Here is an 18,741-nt window from a genome sequence, read left to right as displayed (position 1 = left end):
CTCTGCTGCGTCATATATGGTGAGATCTTTCATTCTTTAAGGGGCTTGTTTTAGGCACAAGGCCACATTTGATTGGTGAGACACTTGTTTTTATTCTTTCTTTTACTTTAGTCCAGTCTCTGTTCCATATGAGATCAAGATTCACAGTTTGTTTTTATCTTTTAAAGTTCAAAAGCTTTAAAATAGAGTAAAAACAAAGTGAGGACCGCTCCCTCTGTGCGTGTAGTGATGCGAGTTACTGCTATCAGGTGTCGCCTGTGCACGCTCCGTCTCCAGAAATCTTTCACACCTTCAGAAAATTGAAAAGAAGCACATAATGAAAGATTATTTTGTTTGCTTGCTACATACGTTTGTTAAAGCGAGCCCGCCGGTACAAGACGTGCGTCTGCTGTTTGCAGGTGTCTGTTTATAGAATAAGGAAATGACACAATTGACCTTGTTTTACAGCTCTCTCACCACACAGCCAGCACTCTGCACTGAACTAAAGACAAACTACAAACAATCTAAACTTGTCTCAGAGACGTTATCAAGCTTTATGTATTTTAGGACTAATAAAATTAACTAATCCGACAGCAGTAACTGTGAAAGGCTGAACGTTGCTCACTGTTGCTTCTGCTATCGTCACACGTTTCACTACCAGGTTACGTGTTTTGAGTATGCTTCTTCTCTTCCCAGCAGAGTTGTGTGGGCTCATCAGTGCACAGGTTATATCAGTAACAGGAACTGAAGGACAAGGCATCACAGTGCGATGCCACTTTTCTTTCTCTGGAAACAGGAAGTTCTTCTGTAAGGAAAATTGCAATCCAGACAATGTTCTTATTGAAACATCTGAGGAAAAAGCACAAAAAGGCAAATATAGCATTGAATATGAAGGTACAGTGCATTCTCCTGTCCTGTTTGTGACCATCAAGCCACTGACCATGTCTGACGCTGGGCGTTACAAGTGTGGTATGAGCATGTTCTTTGGGAATTCAGAACAGGAGGTTAAACTCATTGTTAAAGCTGGTGAGTTTTATTAGATTATTATTAACATTTACCAGAAATTGACTTGTTTTAGGATATTTGAAAAATGAAAAGTTCACCTCTGTTTAACAGACGACGTTTCACTGTTGTTCACAGCTCCAACTACCAGCTCACCCAGCTCCACACCTTCGACCACTCTGTCTCAAGGCAGCGAAGGTAAGACGTGAGTTTAAAGGTGCAGAGCTTAAACTGTGTGATGCCTCAAAAACAACTTTTTGTGCTGAAAAGCATAAAAATCCCAAGAAAATGCAGATATGTTCAGCAAGTGACTGCATGACAAACTCAAAATTCACAATCAGTTAATAAAACTTAATACATTTCAAAATGGACCTAGTCTGTTTCTAACAGCGGGGTCTTATAGCTCTTTCTCCATTAATGCCATCTTTCTTCTGATTGGTGGCTCGTCACATCCCTTCTCATTTTCCTCAGCCTCGGTCTCTGACACACGCTCAGAGCACTTCCTGCCTCTGGTTGTATGTGTTCCTGTGGTCGTTTTGGTGTTGGCAGCCGTTCTGTTCCTGCGCTGCAAGAAGAAGACACAGAGGAAGGTTGATGGTGAGTGTTCTCCAACTGCATGTTTATCATTTCTTTACTATGAATTCAAATCAAGACTGTTGTTTGTCTCTGTTTCACAGGAGTAACCCTTGATTACAGAAACACAAAGGTACTGTTTATTTTTATTTATTGTTTTTACTGTCATTGTTGACCATGTGCACTATTTTTTTCTTGAACCTAATCACTGTCTAAACCCAGCAGGAAAGTCAGGAAAGCAAATCCCTCCAACCATCAGCTGACAGGCTCAGTGCAGTAACACAGATTGTTTTAGATACTTGGAATAAAATGCATCCAAACCTAAAAGAAATCTGTCTGAACCTCAGAGAGTGTGAGAATTTCATTTATTTGCATCTCCATCTATACAGAAATGTATTCAGATTACCCCAAAGCAGAATCAAAGAGGGGTTTATTAGAAATGACATCCTCAGCTCTAAGCATATGTGAATGTATCTGTTGCATGAAATGCAGAGTAAACAGAACCACAGCAAAGGGTAGTTTCACCATGAAAGCAACAGAACAAAGAGAAAAGCCGAGCTGGCAGCTCACCGTGCTGCCCGCGCATCATATCTCAGAGGGATGCCACGCCCGTGTAACTCACACATAGTTGTCACCACTAGATGGCAACACAAGCAGGATTATTTGAAGAGCTGGGCGGAGTTAAAGGAAACTTAAAGTTGTTAGGTGATGGCTGTGTGCGGACAGGGCTAGGACCCCAGATGCAGACTCCAGAGACAAACTTAAACCAAAACAGCTTTAATGCTGAACGCAAACATAACATAACTGGGAAAAACTCAAAATAAACTAACACCGGTGGACTGGCAAAACACACAGCAAAATAAACAGTAGATCACGACATGGACACAGAGAAACACAGGGCTTAAATACACAGAGGGAGCAATCAGGGAATGAATAACAGGAGGGAAACACAGCTGGGGCAAATCAGGCCTAACGAGACCAGGGGAAGCAAAACCAGACACATTAACATCAGACATGGACTTCCAAAGTAAAACAGGAAACATAAACAGACTCACAGGCAAGCACTAAAACAAAGGGAACAGAGACGTGGGACCAGGGCAGACACAGACACTGACTGGACGTGGAAATACAGCAGACAGGGGAGACAGCAACAAAGGAACACAGACAGAAAACCAAAACACTAAAACTCTAACCAAACCCCACCCAGAGGACCTTAACTAAGAAAAACCCGTAAAGCAAAGCTAGAATATAAAGAAATAACAAAATCAAATAACCAAAAACACAAAACACTGGGTCACCGACCCAGGAACCCTAACAAAAGTCTGTTTAAGTTTCATTTCAGTGGAAACATTCTCACCCAACAAACTTTTAAAACTGTTGTTTCTATTTTCAGATTGAACCTTACGAAAACTCCGTTTTTCACACACGTGAAGACGCCATCTACGAGAGCCTCGATCCAATCAGGAGTGACCAGGACACAACCTACTCGACACTCTTACACACTCACACGATTCACAAGGGGATTCAAGAGTGATTACAATTATCGGTGAAAAACGGATGTTTTATAAAGTTTTATACCCACGTGTATGATCACACGTCTTATAAAAATAAATAAATAAATAGAAGCTACATGTAGGTCATGGGCGTCAACCTGAGTTTGTGTTTGGGACACATGAGGAAGTGATATTCCTAAATACAATTTGGTCCACAGAAATGATCCAACACCCTCGTAAGCGTCAGCGCACCTGTTGGCACATTATGAAGTAATAGTGAGTTTGTGATTGGCCTCCTGTAACAAACACACTGGTGTGTGTACCGTCTGTGAAATGCGACTCTTACCTCACACTGAAATCGTTCCTTCTCTTACTGTGATTTTTTTACGTTTACTATGTTTATCTTTATTTTACTACTTTGTCCAGATTCTAAGCTTTGTTTCATGTTTTGATATTTTGAGTAGTATTACGTTCATTTTTATTTGATTTTATTATTTTAGTCTTAAGTCACCTTGACAAGGCTTCACATGCTGTCATTCATTACCCTGTATAATAAAAACTGTTGATTTAAAATCAAATTTCATTGACAGAAACAAACTGATTCTGAACTCGTCAGACAAAACAAATCAGCAAGTGACTCATATACAAGCAGGAAGGAGCGCACTGTCCTCAAAGACTAACACGCTCTTGTCTACGACGGTGTAAACGTGTAAGATGAAAAATGATTGAAAAATATCAAATATCAATGCTAAAATGTAAAAAAGCTTTAAAGTGAAATTGCATTTAACTGAATATTAAGCTCAATGCTTTTTCTAGACTATTTAATGTGGTATCAGTGTCTCTTGGGGCGTCACAGAGGGGAACTCTAACACCCACCTCAGCTCAAACATGTGAAAAGTGCTTCCACATCCACCCAGCAGGTGTCACTGTTGACCAATAATTTCCTCCTGACTTGTTCAGCATTTGGTGTGCGTCTATTATACACGCTCTAAAACTACATCCTTTACTTTGTTATGAATTTTACAGCATTTATAATATTTACAGCTTCTACAAAATGTGGATTTCAGGTTTTATTGTGATGGATGTGACGTGTGACGTCCACACTGTGAAAGTGTTCGCTTGGTTCGACAGAATATGATTTTCTTCACTCCCTGCACACATTCAGGTCCTTTGATAGAAGCACAAAGCTGACTGTGATCCTTTATTATCATATTTGGAAAACGGACCAGAACAACTGGGTACAGAGACCCAAAGGGTCATTAACAATTTAACAAAAACAACCGCAGAGAATAAAAAGTGGAACAAACTGGAGTTGTTTTGTGTCTCTTTCATCGTGGTGTCTCATAGATGTATGTTTGATTTATATTTAGCTGTAACTGAGGCTCCTAACAGTCACACAGAACATGGTGTTAATTAGGAAGCAATAAAGGCAAAGCAGCTAAAGTTAGGCTAGTCTTTTTAGTCACATCTTGATGATGTCACTGACTTCTATCTTCCTGCTTTTGTTTCACAAGAGAGACGATCTGACTGTGGACACGTCAAATACAAAGAGCTGTTCCCTAAATGGGCATTATTACCTCTGATAGGAGCCAAAATATCCAAAATGAGCATCACTCGGCCTGCTGATCAACATTTTTCATAATATATCCACAGACAGTATGAAGTACTGAGCACACTGATGCGGAGCTGCAGACTCTTACTACACAACCACACTGCAGTGACAAAGTGACAAAGGCTTTAACTTCTTGGTGGAAACTAAAAGAAATTCAAACGTGTCAGCAAAACTCTTTTACCTGTTTTTTCCTTAATCTTAGCAGCATTATTTCTTTAAGATTCATTACTAAAGTAAATACATTTCTGTCAGCTGATAAATTAAAACAAACAGATGTCCAAATATATCAAAGAAAGCAGGAAACACGTTTTATTTCTCATTTGCCTTTTTATTTTATTTGAACACTTTCACACCTCTCACTGCTAAGAATGTACTTTACAGCACTTTAAGAATGACATCCAATAATAGTCCAGTACATCATTTTCATGCATTCTCTGTTGAACACCTGCACAGCGTCCAGCACAACGACGGACCTGCAGCTCGCTCCTGCAGGATAAACAACACAATCTATAAAATTTATAAAATTTTAACAACAATATGAGACTCAACATTTAACATATATCAACCGTCAACATGAATAAACTGTTTACAAAAGTTATAACTTTAAAAGGTTTTCTGAGAAAGCGATTTACAAATGATGATCAGAAGACGGGTGTTGTGTAACGTAACCATGACAGCACAGATCACACAGCAGCTAGTAGTAGTATTGTAATCATATTTTACTCAGTATCAGTAAATGTTTGAGTAAATATGTATTGTCCTTAAACAGTGATGTCACTTCCTTCCTGGCGCTGCTTCACACGTGAGGAGTTCATGAAGGACCAAAACCTTTCAGATCCATGAATCTTTACAGTTTTTAGTGTTTGTTTTTTATCATTTTGTAATCATTTCATTCATATAGTTTGTTTTTAAATGAATTACTTTATTTATTTTTTATGTATAAAGTCTTGGAATTTTCACTCCTATTTCTTTCCAAACTGATTTGTTTTGAATGAACAACAATACGTTTGTATAGATAAGTAGGCATGTCATATATCATACAGGGATAAATGTCGCTCATCCAATTGATGGTGGCAGGAATATTGTTCCTATTCGAGGGTCCACGGGGTCAGAAGCAGCGTCCACCCTGAACTGGCTGCCAGTTTATCACAGAGCGCTCTCACACCTGCGACCAGTGTGGAGGACAGACACAGCAAACATGAGGCTGACGGGGGGTCCAACCTAGAATCTGCTTCATGTTCAGTAGCAACACGGACAGAAAGAAATAATGAATGTGAAAGAAAACGTTCATGTTTTCCTTCCTTTATTTGTGATGTTTTCAGTTTCAATCCTCCATAAACGTCTTCTGGCCTGTTTTTCTCTTAAAATTACACTTATAGTCATTTTTTCTTGATGGAAAAGTCTTAGCATGAGCACAAATTTGCTATTCACAGAAAAATGTGTAATTAACAGCGATGTGACTGTGCACCTGGTTGAAGGACCAGGAGATCAAACCTGTGCTTGTTTTCAGACTGTCACAGCCGAGGCCAGAACAGGACGTTTCTGTTTCCTTTCGAGGCTCATGCGTCCTCACGTGTATCTCTAATGAGTTTGAAGTGACGTCAGAAAGTGAAGAGGATTGTTAGCTTCATTCTCTGTTTGCACTCATCTCCGTTCTTTCCTTTTCATGCTTGGAGGATTCCTCCTCTGAGGCCAAATGCTTCTGTTTTAAGTCTCTCCTCTTCTTATCCACCTTTGTTTATAATTCTTTAAGTTTCTCTCTTTCTGGTGTGTTCATGTTTTTAACTCCACAAAGAAAGAGCGTTGAGCTTCTAGGTCCACACTGTGTGTTTCCATGGTCTCCTTGTTGAGGTCACACAGTAGTGACAGACAGCAGAGGGTTGTAAATTTTCTTTCCCTCCGGTGACCTCGAGCCGTGAGCCAGCAGCTCCTGGATGGTGATCCAGTTGTCGAGAATGCGACGATTCCTCCTCTTTGTGATTTTCTTCTGGCTCAGCTGCAGGATGTTGCTGCTGGGGGAGTTATGCTGCACATTAAACTGGAGGCTCTGGGATAAATGGGGCTCTTCAGCGCCCCCTGTTGATGACAAAAGATCCCTGAAAATAAAAAGACTGTGATCAGTGCCTTCACGAACTTCACGTAATGAAGTAAATGTGTCATTTTCCTTCTTTTTCTCTATTTTGTTTTTGTGTAAACACTTTTTTAAGCCACTTGTGTACTGCACGATTGAGTCCTGTGGCTCTCACCAGTAGGTGGGAGCTGTTAAAATAAAATAAAAAAAAACTCAACATGCAGACACCTCAAACTTCTTTCTTTTCATACAACTGCACACATGAAGTTACTGTTTGAAGGGAATCCTGAGGAACTCGTCGGAGGGTCGGAGCCACAGATACGACATTTCAGCGCATAACAAAGTTACGCAACATTTAAAGCTACATATAAAATCAAAAAGCTGCACTGCAGTGTAATATCAGTATGTGTGTAATAGTACAATATGAATTATTCAGCGTGTTCATTACGTGTCCTCCTGTAATCTGTCGTCACTCATCAGTTGAGCACCGTGAGTTGGACCAATGAATTCAGACCTGTGATTTAAAAACATTGATTTGCAGCACCAGTGTCTCTATAATTATTTTGCGTAACGGGTTATTTACTTTGAAGGTATGTGAGGTTTCCGCTCTTCTCTCCTGACCTCTGACCCTTTAAAGGTCTCTGCTGACAGGATTTCACAGGTGATCTCAAGGATCTCGGGTCTGTAATGGCTCACTGACCCACAAAGAATTCACCGTTTTAGTGTCTGTATTTACAGAAAACCACGATGGCCGTTTGACTGATGGATTGTTGGTCCGGATTAACGAGGAGTTTGTCTTTGGGATGTTTTACGGATTTTCACACCAACTGTGCTGATGAATACAGAGGTGGGTAAACATGGCACAACGTTTTAAACATCAGTCAAAAGTAAATGTGTCATTTCACCACCATCATTTCTTCCGACAGACGACAGTTGAAAAGACTTCTGACAGTGATGAACTTCATACTCTGAGGATAAATGTGGCACCTTTTATGTTTGCATCTGTAATAATGACTGAACTTCTGGGGTGTCGTTGTAGATTTCGCCCCGTACCTGTCTCCTCTCATGTAGTCCAGGCGGCTCTGCATCATGAACTCTCTTCTTCTTCTGTACTCTCGAGCTCTCAGCAGCTGCTGCTTCCTCTCCTCTTTGCTCCAGTATCGACCCTGTGCAGAGGACAGAAACCAGTTTAAAGCTGGTTTAATGAGACTTTGTCATGTTTATTGGGCTCAGAAGCAAAATATAAGGGCTAAAGTACTTCTGTTTTATGTAAACTAGGATTTAATGACAGTTGAAAACGATGTCACAGCATGTTTGTGGCGATGAATCGAGATTTGCTCGTCAGAAAACAAGTAACGGCACATACTGGACATACTTTTGGTTTGAATCTCAGCTCTTTTAGTCCAACGACATGTTGTCATTAATGTTTGCAGACTCTACCTGTTTCATTTCACTGGCAGCGTCATCGTCTGTCGTCATGCCGCTGCGTTCCTCGCGGATCTTCATGGCTCTGGCCTTCAGCAGACGATCTCTGACCGGCCGCTTGGCCACATAACGAGTCCCATCGCTGCGAATCTTTACCTGGACACGAAAAGAACACCTAGCATCTCATGTCAACGGAAGACCAGACATTTAAAGTTTCAGCTCTCTTTGAAATGTTTCTGTTGCTGCATGCTGCTGTTGGATCTCTTGCTTTTCTTCAGCCTTGAGTCTTTAAGCTGAATGTAGAAAGTTTATTTTCTATTGATTACGTAGCTCCAGTAGCTCAGTTGTCTTTAGCTGAAAATCATGTAAATCACTTGACATCATTTTCAGTGCTTTACAGTAGTGAACCATGTTAAACTGGGCCACAGAGGCTTCTGTATCATTTTGATGAACAACTAATTTCTTTTTTAGATTTTTTTGAATGTCCCGTCCAGCACTGTAGCAATCAAGTAGACCGTTACAGCTTTTGCTATACTGGTCCACTTGACTGACATATTTTATTTGACCTTTGTTATTATTTATTTTTATTGTTTTCATTTGGACTTATTACAATTAGAACAGAGAAGACAGGGGGAGGAGAGGTTGGGAAGAGAGTTAACAGAAGGAGAGCAAAAGAAAAATAGAGCAGAAGAAGGATGGAGAGAGAACAGACACTGACAACCTGCTTGATCACCTGCTGAGAGGGAAAAAAGAAACCACCAAAAAGAATAAAAACACAGCAGGGAAACAATTAATCTCTTTCCTGGTGATCATGATCAAAAACAACAATCTTGTAGTTGTTATTAAGGCCAGAGGGTTTTCTCAGACATCAAATGATGTCCAGCCTTGTAGGAGAGGAACCTGTGATGAGTCCCTTGATATGCTGGACTGGTCATTTTGCAGCTACTCCACCAGTTTATTCTTTTCCCTTCAGTGTTATTGCACCGTTTACCTTCCACTCCATGCGCTGTGGAGACGCGTTTGGTGATGAGTGAGTCAGTCCAAGAGGTAAGGCCAGTCCTAACCGTGAGGCACCTGCACGGTGGTCCTCCAGGCCACAGGGGGCGCTGTTCACACTCCTGGGGCTTGCCGGCCCACTGCTGCCTGTGGCTACCCCCCTCTCCTCCCCGTCTGCCCTGCCGCTGTCTCTCACTCGGTCCAGGGGGTCCACCAGACCCTCGGAGGGCAGGGTCATGCAGCTCTGATAGCGCTCTAACGGTTTGCTGTGTCTGTGCTGCCTCCGGGTGAAATAGGGGCTCGACTCTGCACTTCCACCTTCAGGCCTGTAGGGGGCTCCACCTGCAGTCATAGAAGTGATGGAAATGATCATCAAAAACCAGAAAGAAGTTTTAGACGTTACCCACAAACATCAGTTTAAAGGAAAGTGTTCTTTAGCTCATATGCTTGTTTCTTCATTATAAACCTGTGGAAAGGCTCTTAAAATGACCCCGATATGCTTACAGAGAAAGATTATACCTGCTCTGGAGCTCCGCCCTCCATCAGCCATACCCCTCCTAGAAGCTGACCCCGTTTCTCTGGTCAGAGATCTGATGAAGGCGAAATACATCAAAATATCCACTATTATTAAAACATATCACAAAGGTCAATATGCATATGGAAATAGAAAGAACGCTCATTGCAGCAAAACCAACACCTGAACTTTGAAGGCGTAGAGGGGGTGGAGCTTGAGCCATTTGCAAAGTTTCCATTGGAGGTTTCGTACTTCCTGTAGGTGCTCGGGGAGAAGGAGCAGCTGAGGTTTGAGTGACGCCGCTCTCTGTCTCGGTCCCTCCTGTGACATCGAGGCGTGAGGGGGGAGTTTAGAGGGGGGAGGCGACTGAGGGGGAGGAGCGGAGGTGGAGAGGTCATGCGTCTGCCTCCTTCATCTTCATCCTCCTGAAGAGGCGGGATCTGCTCGGTGCTGACCAATGGCGTGCTCCGGCAGCTTTCCCCTCCGGTGTTGTAGGCACTGGTGCTGTCTTTGTCATCCGATCGCTCGCGCTCCGGGAGTTCGTTGATGGCTGACAACTCGTGGTGATGAGGATCGTCATTATCCTCGTTATGCAAATCTATAAGTTCAGAAATAGAAATAAATGAACTGTTAAAAATCAAAACTGCTTTGCTTTGTCTAATGACACCAAAGTAAACTGGATACATAAATGATGGCTTGTTGTTTTATCACAGTTTTTTTTCCTAGTATAATTCTGTGTCATAATTCACATGTTTCCTAAAGACGTCCGGATGTTATATGTTTCCTACCCTGGTGCTGGTTGTTACCTCCTTCAGAGGGTCCTGGTCGGCCCGCTCCACCTGCCACCGTCTCCTCCTCCATCATCCAGGCTTTCAGACATCTCTCCCTGAGCTGCTGCATCTTTTGTGCTCGGAGAATGTTGCGGCACTTAAACTCCAGGTGGCGCAGCTCCTCCTCGATCAACGCCAACTCGTGCTCACTTGGCATCTCTTTGCTGTTCACGTCCACTAGCGATTCAGAAGCTGTGCCTTCAGCTTCCTCTGCTGCCTCGTCCCCCTCCTCTCGGCCTTTAACTTCTGCTTCAGTGGTTTCCTTTTCCAGCTCTCTCCGGCGTCTTTCCAAATGTCTCTCATACTGATATTTGATCTCTAACAGCTCTTGGTAACGCTGGCACTCTTCCTCCGTCAGGCCCGGCATCATCATGGTCATTGTCAGAGGCTGGTGATGGTGGTGGTAATGCTGCAGGTTGGACATGAGGTGTAACATCAGATAGAGCTCATTAACTATGATGGTGTGTAACCACAAATACATGTATTGACAATCAGCTTTTTTATTGACGATAAATATGAATAATGATTTCATATTTTCTGAGGATACCCAAAATACAAAGTCTGGGTTTGGGTCCTTTCAGTGCAAAATAATCTACCAGAAACATTTATTAGTATGTTTTTAAATACTAAATCAATGGTGTATCCAATGACAGATCTCAGGAAATGTTGCTGAGATGTGTTACATGTAGTTTGTCAGCTGCTTCACAACTTAAATGTCAGAGAAATGCTTCAGATGTTTCTGACATGACAGATAGAATTCCCTTCATAGCTGCATTATGGTTGGTAACACAGTACCATTATATCTGACAAGCACTGGTAGGTGTTTGCTTTTGCATTCCCATTTCAGTGGAAGTGTTGGTCCCATGGCTTGTTGCTATGAAACAACTCAAGAGTACCACTTCAGATAACAGCTTTGAGGGTTTCCTGGTGCAGCGTCACAGCTGAGCATGCAGTACATCCCACAGAGAGTCTGCCTGCATTATTAGGGACATCTTAAAGAAACGTTTTATTATTCTGCAGTTTTTATAAATCTGTTTTCTTCCGCTTATACAACTCGGGGCCCAGCTACCATAGAGTGAGAGCACATCCTGGACAGGTTACCAGTCGGTCACAGAGTAGTCAGCCATTCACACTCACATTTTACACACATTCTTGACACATACAGTCAGTTTAAAATGAAACTAGTTAACCTAAACCCCAAAATGACTTTGCACTGTTGGAAACAACACACAGACTGGATTTGAACCCAGGACGTCCTTGCTGTAAGGCAAAAGTAACTGCTGTACCTCCATGCTGCTCATTTCATAATGCACCATAGAAATCCCAAAGCCAACAGTGCAGGAGTCCATCAGAGTACTCTGATCCATGTCAGTGGTACTCAGTTTCAAGCCCATTGTTTCCTGCAGAAGTATTTTACAAACACCTGACAAATGATCGTGGTCTCCAGGGTACACAGCAAATTCAAAAGTGTTAAATGTTTTGGTGTTAATAGTCTTCTTGCAAAAGTAGAGTTAATTTTACTCTAAGCAGAGTCACATTCTTTTAATGTAACTCTGAGGTGTAAAATGATAGTAGTTAAAATCGAGTGTTAAAAATGAGTGTTTCTCTGTCAAATCTGGAGGTGTTACAATGGAAACATTAACTCTTGACCTCTTAACTCTGAACTCCTACAGGGGCTATGACACCAACAGAGTAAATTGACAGACTCCGCCCCCAGCACGGCTCCAATCGAAGCTGAAGTGAAGCCGTTTCAGAACATTTTGCTCTACATATTTGAGTTGTTTGCCATGCTTGGTAAGTCATTTTTTCAAAGATTGTTTCAATTATTATCATGAGCTTTTACTTCTGTGGCTCTTTGGAGTTGAGACAAAGCTGTGTGAAAGGCATTAGCCATGTTGCTCGCTGATAGCATAACATTCTGTTTTAGCTAGCTGAAAGGTATTGTTTGCGGGCAAATACCACAGCCTTGAAAAAAAGCTTGCATGTGAATTGTCAGTCAAACCTTTGGTCAAATACACCTAAAACAATGTCTAGAATGTGAAATGTTGGTATAATGGTGCTGCTTGAAGCCTGAAAACGATCGCCCATAAAAAAAAACGAGCAAACAGCAGTAGCTGACGTCCTGACTGGATTCTACGTTAGCATAGATCCCTCCAGAGTTTTGTGCACACGGTTTAGGTAAAAATTAAAAAGGTTGAGGTTTTACATTTAGTTCAGTATTACCTGTTGCCTGTGTCTTTGTCTTTTGGGAAAATACTTTACACAAGTAATGGCTCAAAGAGGATTCCTTTTTTTTTTCTTTTACTGTGCTGCAATTGTTTACTGGATTATTTGTGCCATTAATTAGTGTCAACTAATTTTTATTCAATCTCCGCACAGGATATGCTTGTGAAGATGGAATATGGGGGAGAGCAGAAGTGCGTTGAAGTTCCACAAAGGGATGAATGAAGGACATGCATATTGTATTGAAGAAATAAGTGATGAGAATGCTGTTATTTGCATTTACCATGTCAGACCTTTTGATAAACACAATTCTAATGAAAGTGAGAACATGTATACTGTTACATCTTTCAGAAAATGTTTTGAAATTGTGGTGCACAGTTCAGAATAAATGTTTTTCAAAAACCATTGCATCTTTTTAGTAAATGTTTATTTCCAAAAGAAATTTCTAGAAGTTCAGAACAGTAAAATTCCCGCTTTTTAGAATGAATTAGAAGATAACTCTTACGTAGTTAAACTAAAATACTCTTTGAGAGTTAATATATAAACTCTAAACACCAAGTGTTAAATTATCAACTCCAGACAGATTTGGTGTTTAACACTAAATCAGAGTTAACGTACCAACTCTCCAAAAAGAGTTAAATTAACACTCTCTGGTGTGGACCCATATAGACACTTTAATAGTGTTGAAATCAAATCCGACAGTGTTAATTTGGACATGCTGGATTTGCTGTGTAAGACAAACCGTCTGTGGCTGCACAGTTGTGCTGATGTATGTGACTGTTTTCAGACAAAGTGGATAGTACCAGGTTTGGAGCTTTTTATTTATTGACAATAAGTCAACAAAATGATCACCTAATAGGATTTGAATTTAGTATACCTTATGGTGGTGATGGTGGTGAGGACTGTACGCTGCTGCTGCTGTTCCTCCTCCAGCTCCCCAGTCCAGACCTGGGAGAGAGTCAGAGCTGAGCTGGAGATCGCGCAGATGGAGGAAAGGAGGGGTGACGTCTCCTCGACCATGCCCAGGGCTGGGACCGAGGCCAGGACTTGGTCTAGGACTTGGCCTGGGTACAGAAATATGAGCAGAAAAACACTTAAAGTCAAATTGTAGCTTGTGAGTTTGTCATTTTTTTCTTAATAATTTGAATAAACTTTCTTTCTCTGGTACCTGGGGCTGGGTCCAGGTCTGAACTTCCTGGTGCTGCCTGGTGTGTTGGTGGTGTTGGTGTTACAGGCACTGGTCTGATCACCCAGCAGGTCATGTTCAGATGTATCCTCATAGCGGGTGCTGTCATCTGTCCGACCCACCCCGCTGTCCAGCTCCTGGCTGTTGGACAGCAGAGGTGCCAAGTTCAGCAGAGGAGGGAGGGGGACCGGTGGCTCTTTGTCGTCCTTCTCTCCTCGCTCGCCGTCCTCTCCTTCTTCATCCTCTTCATCTTCCACCTCACCGTCTCTGCCTCCCCCTGCTCCTCCTAAAGGAAAGGATGACCTGCCTTCTCCTCCTTGGTGGAGGCGGTAGTAGCCAGTATTATGAGAGGAGTTGAGAGAGCATGAAATGTGTGGGTTTGAAGGAAAGTCTGCTCCCTCTAGAGTCAGTTCCATGTCCTCCTCTGGATCGATGGGGTTTTCATTCTGGAAGCAAAGAGACACAAGCCAGTCCAGGTGAAAATGAACTAAAGAGGTCAAGAGCCATGCTGCAGCGAGACAAATCCTTTTGTAACAGTTTCTCAGGTTAGGCAACGATTTTCAGCACAGCGTGTTAGCTCAGTGTGCAGACTGTAGCTGAGGGTTAACAGGAGCTGCACAGCGTCACACATCACTGAGTACAGAGAGCTAAAAGTTACATTTCCCCACTAGTGTCAGTACAACAGAGTAGAAACGTGCTGCCAGCTCCATTCTTGGGTTATAATGGGAGTATTCTGTGGGAGCTGCTGTAACAGGTTTGTTGTTGACAAGAAAAATGAATTCATGTGACTTTAATGTGCTTTATTGACGCTGCAGATTTCTTATTAGAGAGCTCATGCATCAGTGTTTCCTTATGAAATTGATTTTTTGACTTTGACTAATGTCAACATTGTACTGTCGTCTGTTAAAATCTGCACACAGTACTGATTTGTTGAGTGTGTGTGTGTGTGTGTGTGTGTGTGTGTGTGCGTGCGTGCATGTGTGCGTGTGCGTGTGCGTGTGTGTGTGTGTGTGTGTGTGTGTGTGTGTGTGCGTGTGTGTGTGTGTTTAAACCCTCACGCTTTCAGAGGCTTGGTTGTTTTGTCACTGTCTACATAAATTCACATTGTTAGCTAAAAACTATTAAATGAACACTGAAATGTGTTGTGGCCCAGCGACTTACTCAAAACCCACAGAAACCAGCTGGTTAGGAAGGCCACCTGAAGATGGTAAATATTTATAATGAGAGATATTTCAGAGCTCCTAAAGTCTAAAAATGTATTTTATGTGATTGGACTGAAGAGGGTCTAATCCACTATGAGCCTTTATTTACAAGAGCTTGGACTTTTTGTGAGCATCTTGACAGAAGGAATATTTCACCTTCATTTTCCTCTGTTGATCCATTTCTTCCCTTTTCAGCTCTGAAACCCACTTTTTTCCCCTCCTGTGGCATTTTACTAGTTTTTATAGGGATTTTCTTTGTTTTTATCATTTATTTTTATCTTTTTATTGATTTATTGATTTATTTTTATTCATTTTAAGAGGTGTGTTCATCTACTATTCTTTGTTTTATACAGTCATTATAAAAAGCTTTCATATTTGCACTGATGCCTGCGGCGTGTGACAGAGGCAAGAGGTAAATGGCCTGTATTTGTATAGCGCTTTTCTAGTCCCTAAGGACCCCAAAGCGCTTTACACAACCTGTCATCCACCCATTCATACACACATTCACACACTGGTGATGGCAGCTACAATGTAGCCACAGCCACCCTGGGGCGCACTGACAGAGGCGAGGCTGCCGGACACTGGCGCCACCGGGCCCTCTGACCACCACCAGTAGGCAACGGGTGAAGTGTCTTGCCCAAGGACACAACGACCGAGACTGTCCAAGCCGGGGCTCGAACCGGCAACCTTCCGATTACAAGGCGAACTCCCAACTCTAGAGCTCCTCATCTGCAGGAATGTGATGGTCAGTAACTGTAGTGCAGACGGCAGCATCCAGATGTTTTATTCTGATTAGACAGATGGGTGTCAGAACTAAAGCAGCCATAGTTTGTCCATTGAATAAAAGAAAATATTGCTTAGAATTTTCCAGAAAGATGAATCTTGTGTTTTGATCGTCTCTTTTCTTTGTCATATAAACTGGAGTCGGCTGTTATCAGTGGCTTTCTTAAACCTCACTCTGAACTTCCAACACTTTGAGCTTTTAGGTTTGTTGGACATGTGATCGTTTGTGCTGACAGCGTGTTGATGTTTATTCCACAGTAGGAAGTGCGAAACAGGATGTTTGTGGATTCAAATGCTTTTATTGTTACGTAAGCTTTTTACATGATTTTACACACGAGTTACATGATGGTGGAATGAACTGCTGCATGCATGATATATGCAAAACATAAACGAAGACATGCAGATGTCATAAATGTGTGTGTTGGTAACTGAGTGACGGCTCACTCGTCTGGTTGATGTGAGTACACACACACACACTCTGTGAACATCATCCATAAGTATGTATGTGCAGGTGTGTTTGAGCTGACATGTGTGAATATGGTTGGCTGCCGTCCTTCCTCTGTCAGCAGATATGGACACACTGTGGGACCTGCTGTCATCCCAGAGACATTTATCATGGCTGTGTGTGTGTGTGTGTGTGTGTGTGTGTGTGTGTGTGTGTGTGTGTGTGTGTGTGTGTGTGTGTCCCAATGGCTGATACATTTACAGCTCAGTGATGATCAAAAGGAAACTAAAGGTTTTGCCTAATTCATGTGACCCTGAAACATTATATGGTGCATTTCATCATGATTGTAGCGAGACAGGAAAGGTCACCAGAGCTCCAGACTTAATATTTGAACAAAAAGATCAATTTACTGTCAACCCAGCTGTTGGGTTTCCATCTGCATTGGTCACAGACTGATGGATAGAAGCAGCAAACACATATTGTTCCTGTTGGAGGAAACCAGGACTGTAAGCACGCTGTGAACTAGAATATGATTTTTATGAAGGTTTCCTCTCATGTCGGCCACCCACAGCAGCACAAGTGACAGAAAGTAGGTTAGTAAACTGGGCTGCAGGCGAGCTGAGTGATGAAACAGGAGCGACAGTGTTCAACCTGAAGTTACAGAGCTCCTGTTCTGTTCCCGAAAAGGAAGGAAAGCACTGTCATTTATTTATTTACACACTGGTTGAATTAGGATTATTTTATTAACTATTGAGCAAATTCAGGTGGTTGAAGAGTCTGACTAGGATGCATTATGGACACAACACCAGGACAGACCGAGGAGGGACTGGCTAGATGATGAATCAAAGTTTGTAGGATTCATCCTCTGGGGACAATTTAGTGCCCTTTAGTGTTTTTAAACACAGTTAACAGGACCTTCATCAGTGTTAAAGAGGACTAGTATTCATCAGTAGAAGTATGTGCACTTCTTTAGGAGGCTGGTTGAATGGTGTTGCTACCTCTATGTCGGGCCTGGCCAGCAGCAGGGAGAAGTTGATGCTGTCCTCTCGGGTCAAAATGGCCACGGCTTCCTCCCTGTTCTGAATATCCACGCCGTTAATCTGGAAGAGAAGAGAGGAGTTATTTTAGAATCATTAGAAGGAATAAAAAAGGTAGCTGTCTTTTTTTTAAACTAGTCTTTTGTTAAATGTTTTCTTATTTTAAAATACCCACACTGGTGGATTTCCCACACTTGTAGGGAGACAGCACATCTGTTTTAAAGGGCCTTCCTCCCTGTGGGGATGGATGTCATGGGAACTGGTGCTTGCATCATCTGTCCACAGCAGGATTACCATGGTGATGGTGCTGCTGTTCTATTCTTATCACATCGCAGCTTTACCTTTAGCCCGACACTGTTTTCACAGGGTCGTGAGTCGGCGGGTTGAGAGTAGAAATGTCAGGAAGATAAATTTTATTCATATTTGGCTTTGACAGGCAAACTCTGAGAACAGTCAGATGTTAAAAGGCTTAATTAAACTTCCACTTAAGTCACCTCAGACAGTAAAGTGGTTGAGACTACTACTACTCAGTCTTTGTCACATGTAATGAATTTTGAATTTTGTATCTCTTTACATTTTTTTGGTGGAAAAATCCGAAATTTCACCCGTCCATCTGCAGCACTCATGTTCTCATGCTGTTTCTTGTTCTCTTAGGTTTAGAAATAATAGGAGGGAGGTATGGGGTCTTCACACACCCCCGTTCTATGCTAGCCATCGGGGCAGGGGGGCTGGGAGGAGATGTTAGCTGTCCGATTGGCCTCCCTGCTGCTGCGGAGCCTGGGACGGTCTGCTTGCCTCCACCCCGGGGTGAAGGGTAACATCTCTTGGGTCTGGGTTCTGTTTCCCCCTCTGGGGGCGAGGGTACCTGGACCCGGGGTATAGAGTATGTTTGGGGAGTGTGATTGTGTGTACATGTCCATTTATGTCAATCCTTACGTTGGGTGAGTGCTGAGTGTTTGTATATGTGTGCATGAGGGTGGGAATGCATGTTTGTGTCTGTGTCTGCCTGTTTGTCTGTGTCTATATGTCAGGTCGGGTCTTAGACTCCACCTCTCTGGGAACTCCCAGGCCCTCCAAGGCCTATCTCCCCTCACCACACTCCCTGCCGGTGACTGATGCCCTTAGGGGTCGGTGCGTTGGTGGTTCTTGGTGTCCGGGGCTGGGCGCTCAGGTATGTACCGGCTCACTCCCGGTGGCTACCTGGAGGGGCCTGGCGCCTGTTGCTCGGTCAGGCCTCCTCCGGGGTGCGGGGGGCCCTCCCGCAGAGTGAACTGTGCCTGCGGCTCGGTTCACTCTGGCACAGCTGGCTGCTGGCAGAGCCGGCGGGCACGCCGGTGCAGGTCCCTCTAGCTTCTGCTCGGTGGCTCCTG

The 18,741-nt window shown here is 42.7% G+C and overlaps 2 protein-coding genes and 1 long non-coding RNA gene across 5 annotated transcripts in view; 2 read left to right on the top strand and 1 right to left on the bottom strand.

The window, feature by feature from the left end:
* Positions 1 to 4,328, top strand: part of LOC146645903 (uncharacterized) — a 4,415-nt gene extending 87 nt beyond the window's left edge. Inside the window, exons 1-6 of the mRNA XM_085393340.1 lie at positions 1 to 19; positions 679 to 1,005; positions 1,120 to 1,179; positions 1,453 to 1,578; positions 1,659 to 1,687; positions 2,948 to 4,328. The exon at positions 1 to 19 is cut by the window's left edge and continues 87 nt beyond it. Of these exons, the coding sequence (XP_085249466.1) occupies positions 1 to 19; positions 679 to 1,005; positions 1,120 to 1,179; positions 1,453 to 1,578; positions 1,659 to 1,687; positions 2,948 to 3,088 (702 nt within the window). The 3' untranslated portion in view covers positions 3,089 to 4,328. The remainder of the gene's footprint in view (positions 20 to 678; positions 1,006 to 1,119; positions 1,180 to 1,452; positions 1,579 to 1,658; positions 1,688 to 2,947) is intronic.
* Positions 4,329 to 4,985: 657 nt separating this feature from the next.
* Positions 4,986 to 18,741, bottom strand: part of LOC146645901 (PDZ domain-containing protein 4-like) — a 51,771-nt gene continuing 38,015 nt past the window's right edge. For 2 of the 3 annotated variants that reach the window (XM_085393303.1, XM_085393304.1), the window contains exons 9-18: positions 17,333 to 17,434; positions 13,887 to 14,350; positions 13,596 to 13,782; positions 10,454 to 10,904; positions 9,849 to 10,263; positions 9,671 to 9,741; positions 9,147 to 9,493; positions 8,171 to 8,311; positions 7,784 to 7,896; positions 4,986 to 6,755 (exon numbers count right to left, since the gene is read on the bottom strand). In XM_085393303.1, the coding sequence (XP_085249429.1) occupies positions 6,512 to 6,755; positions 7,784 to 7,896; positions 8,171 to 8,311; positions 9,147 to 9,493; positions 9,671 to 9,741; positions 9,849 to 10,263; positions 10,454 to 10,904; positions 13,596 to 13,782; positions 13,887 to 14,350; positions 17,333 to 17,434 (2,535 nt within the window). In that variant the 3' untranslated portion in view covers positions 4,986 to 6,511. The remainder of the gene's footprint in view (positions 6,756 to 7,783; positions 7,897 to 8,170; positions 8,312 to 9,146; positions 9,494 to 9,670; positions 9,742 to 9,848; positions 10,264 to 10,453; positions 10,905 to 13,595; positions 13,783 to 13,886; positions 14,351 to 17,332; positions 17,435 to 18,741) is intronic. The other variant, XM_085393305.1, reaches the window with a different exon arrangement.
* On the top strand, positions 12,195 to 13,123 carry LOC146645902 (uncharacterized). Its single transcript, XR_014909008.1, has 2 exons — positions 12,195 to 12,289; positions 12,875 to 13,123. It is a non-coding gene; the product is annotated as an uncharacterized LOC146645902 (long non-coding RNA).

Source organism: Rhamphochromis longiceps, linkage group LG20, assembly GCF_057381845.1.
Source record: "Rhamphochromis longiceps isolate RC_006_pf linkage group LG20, R_longiceps_female_GT1.1, whole genome shotgun sequence".
Taxonomy (NCBI): domain Eukaryota; kingdom Metazoa; phylum Chordata; class Actinopteri; order Cichliformes; family Cichlidae; genus Rhamphochromis; species Rhamphochromis longiceps.
This window is presented reverse-complemented; position numbering and strand designations above follow the sequence as displayed.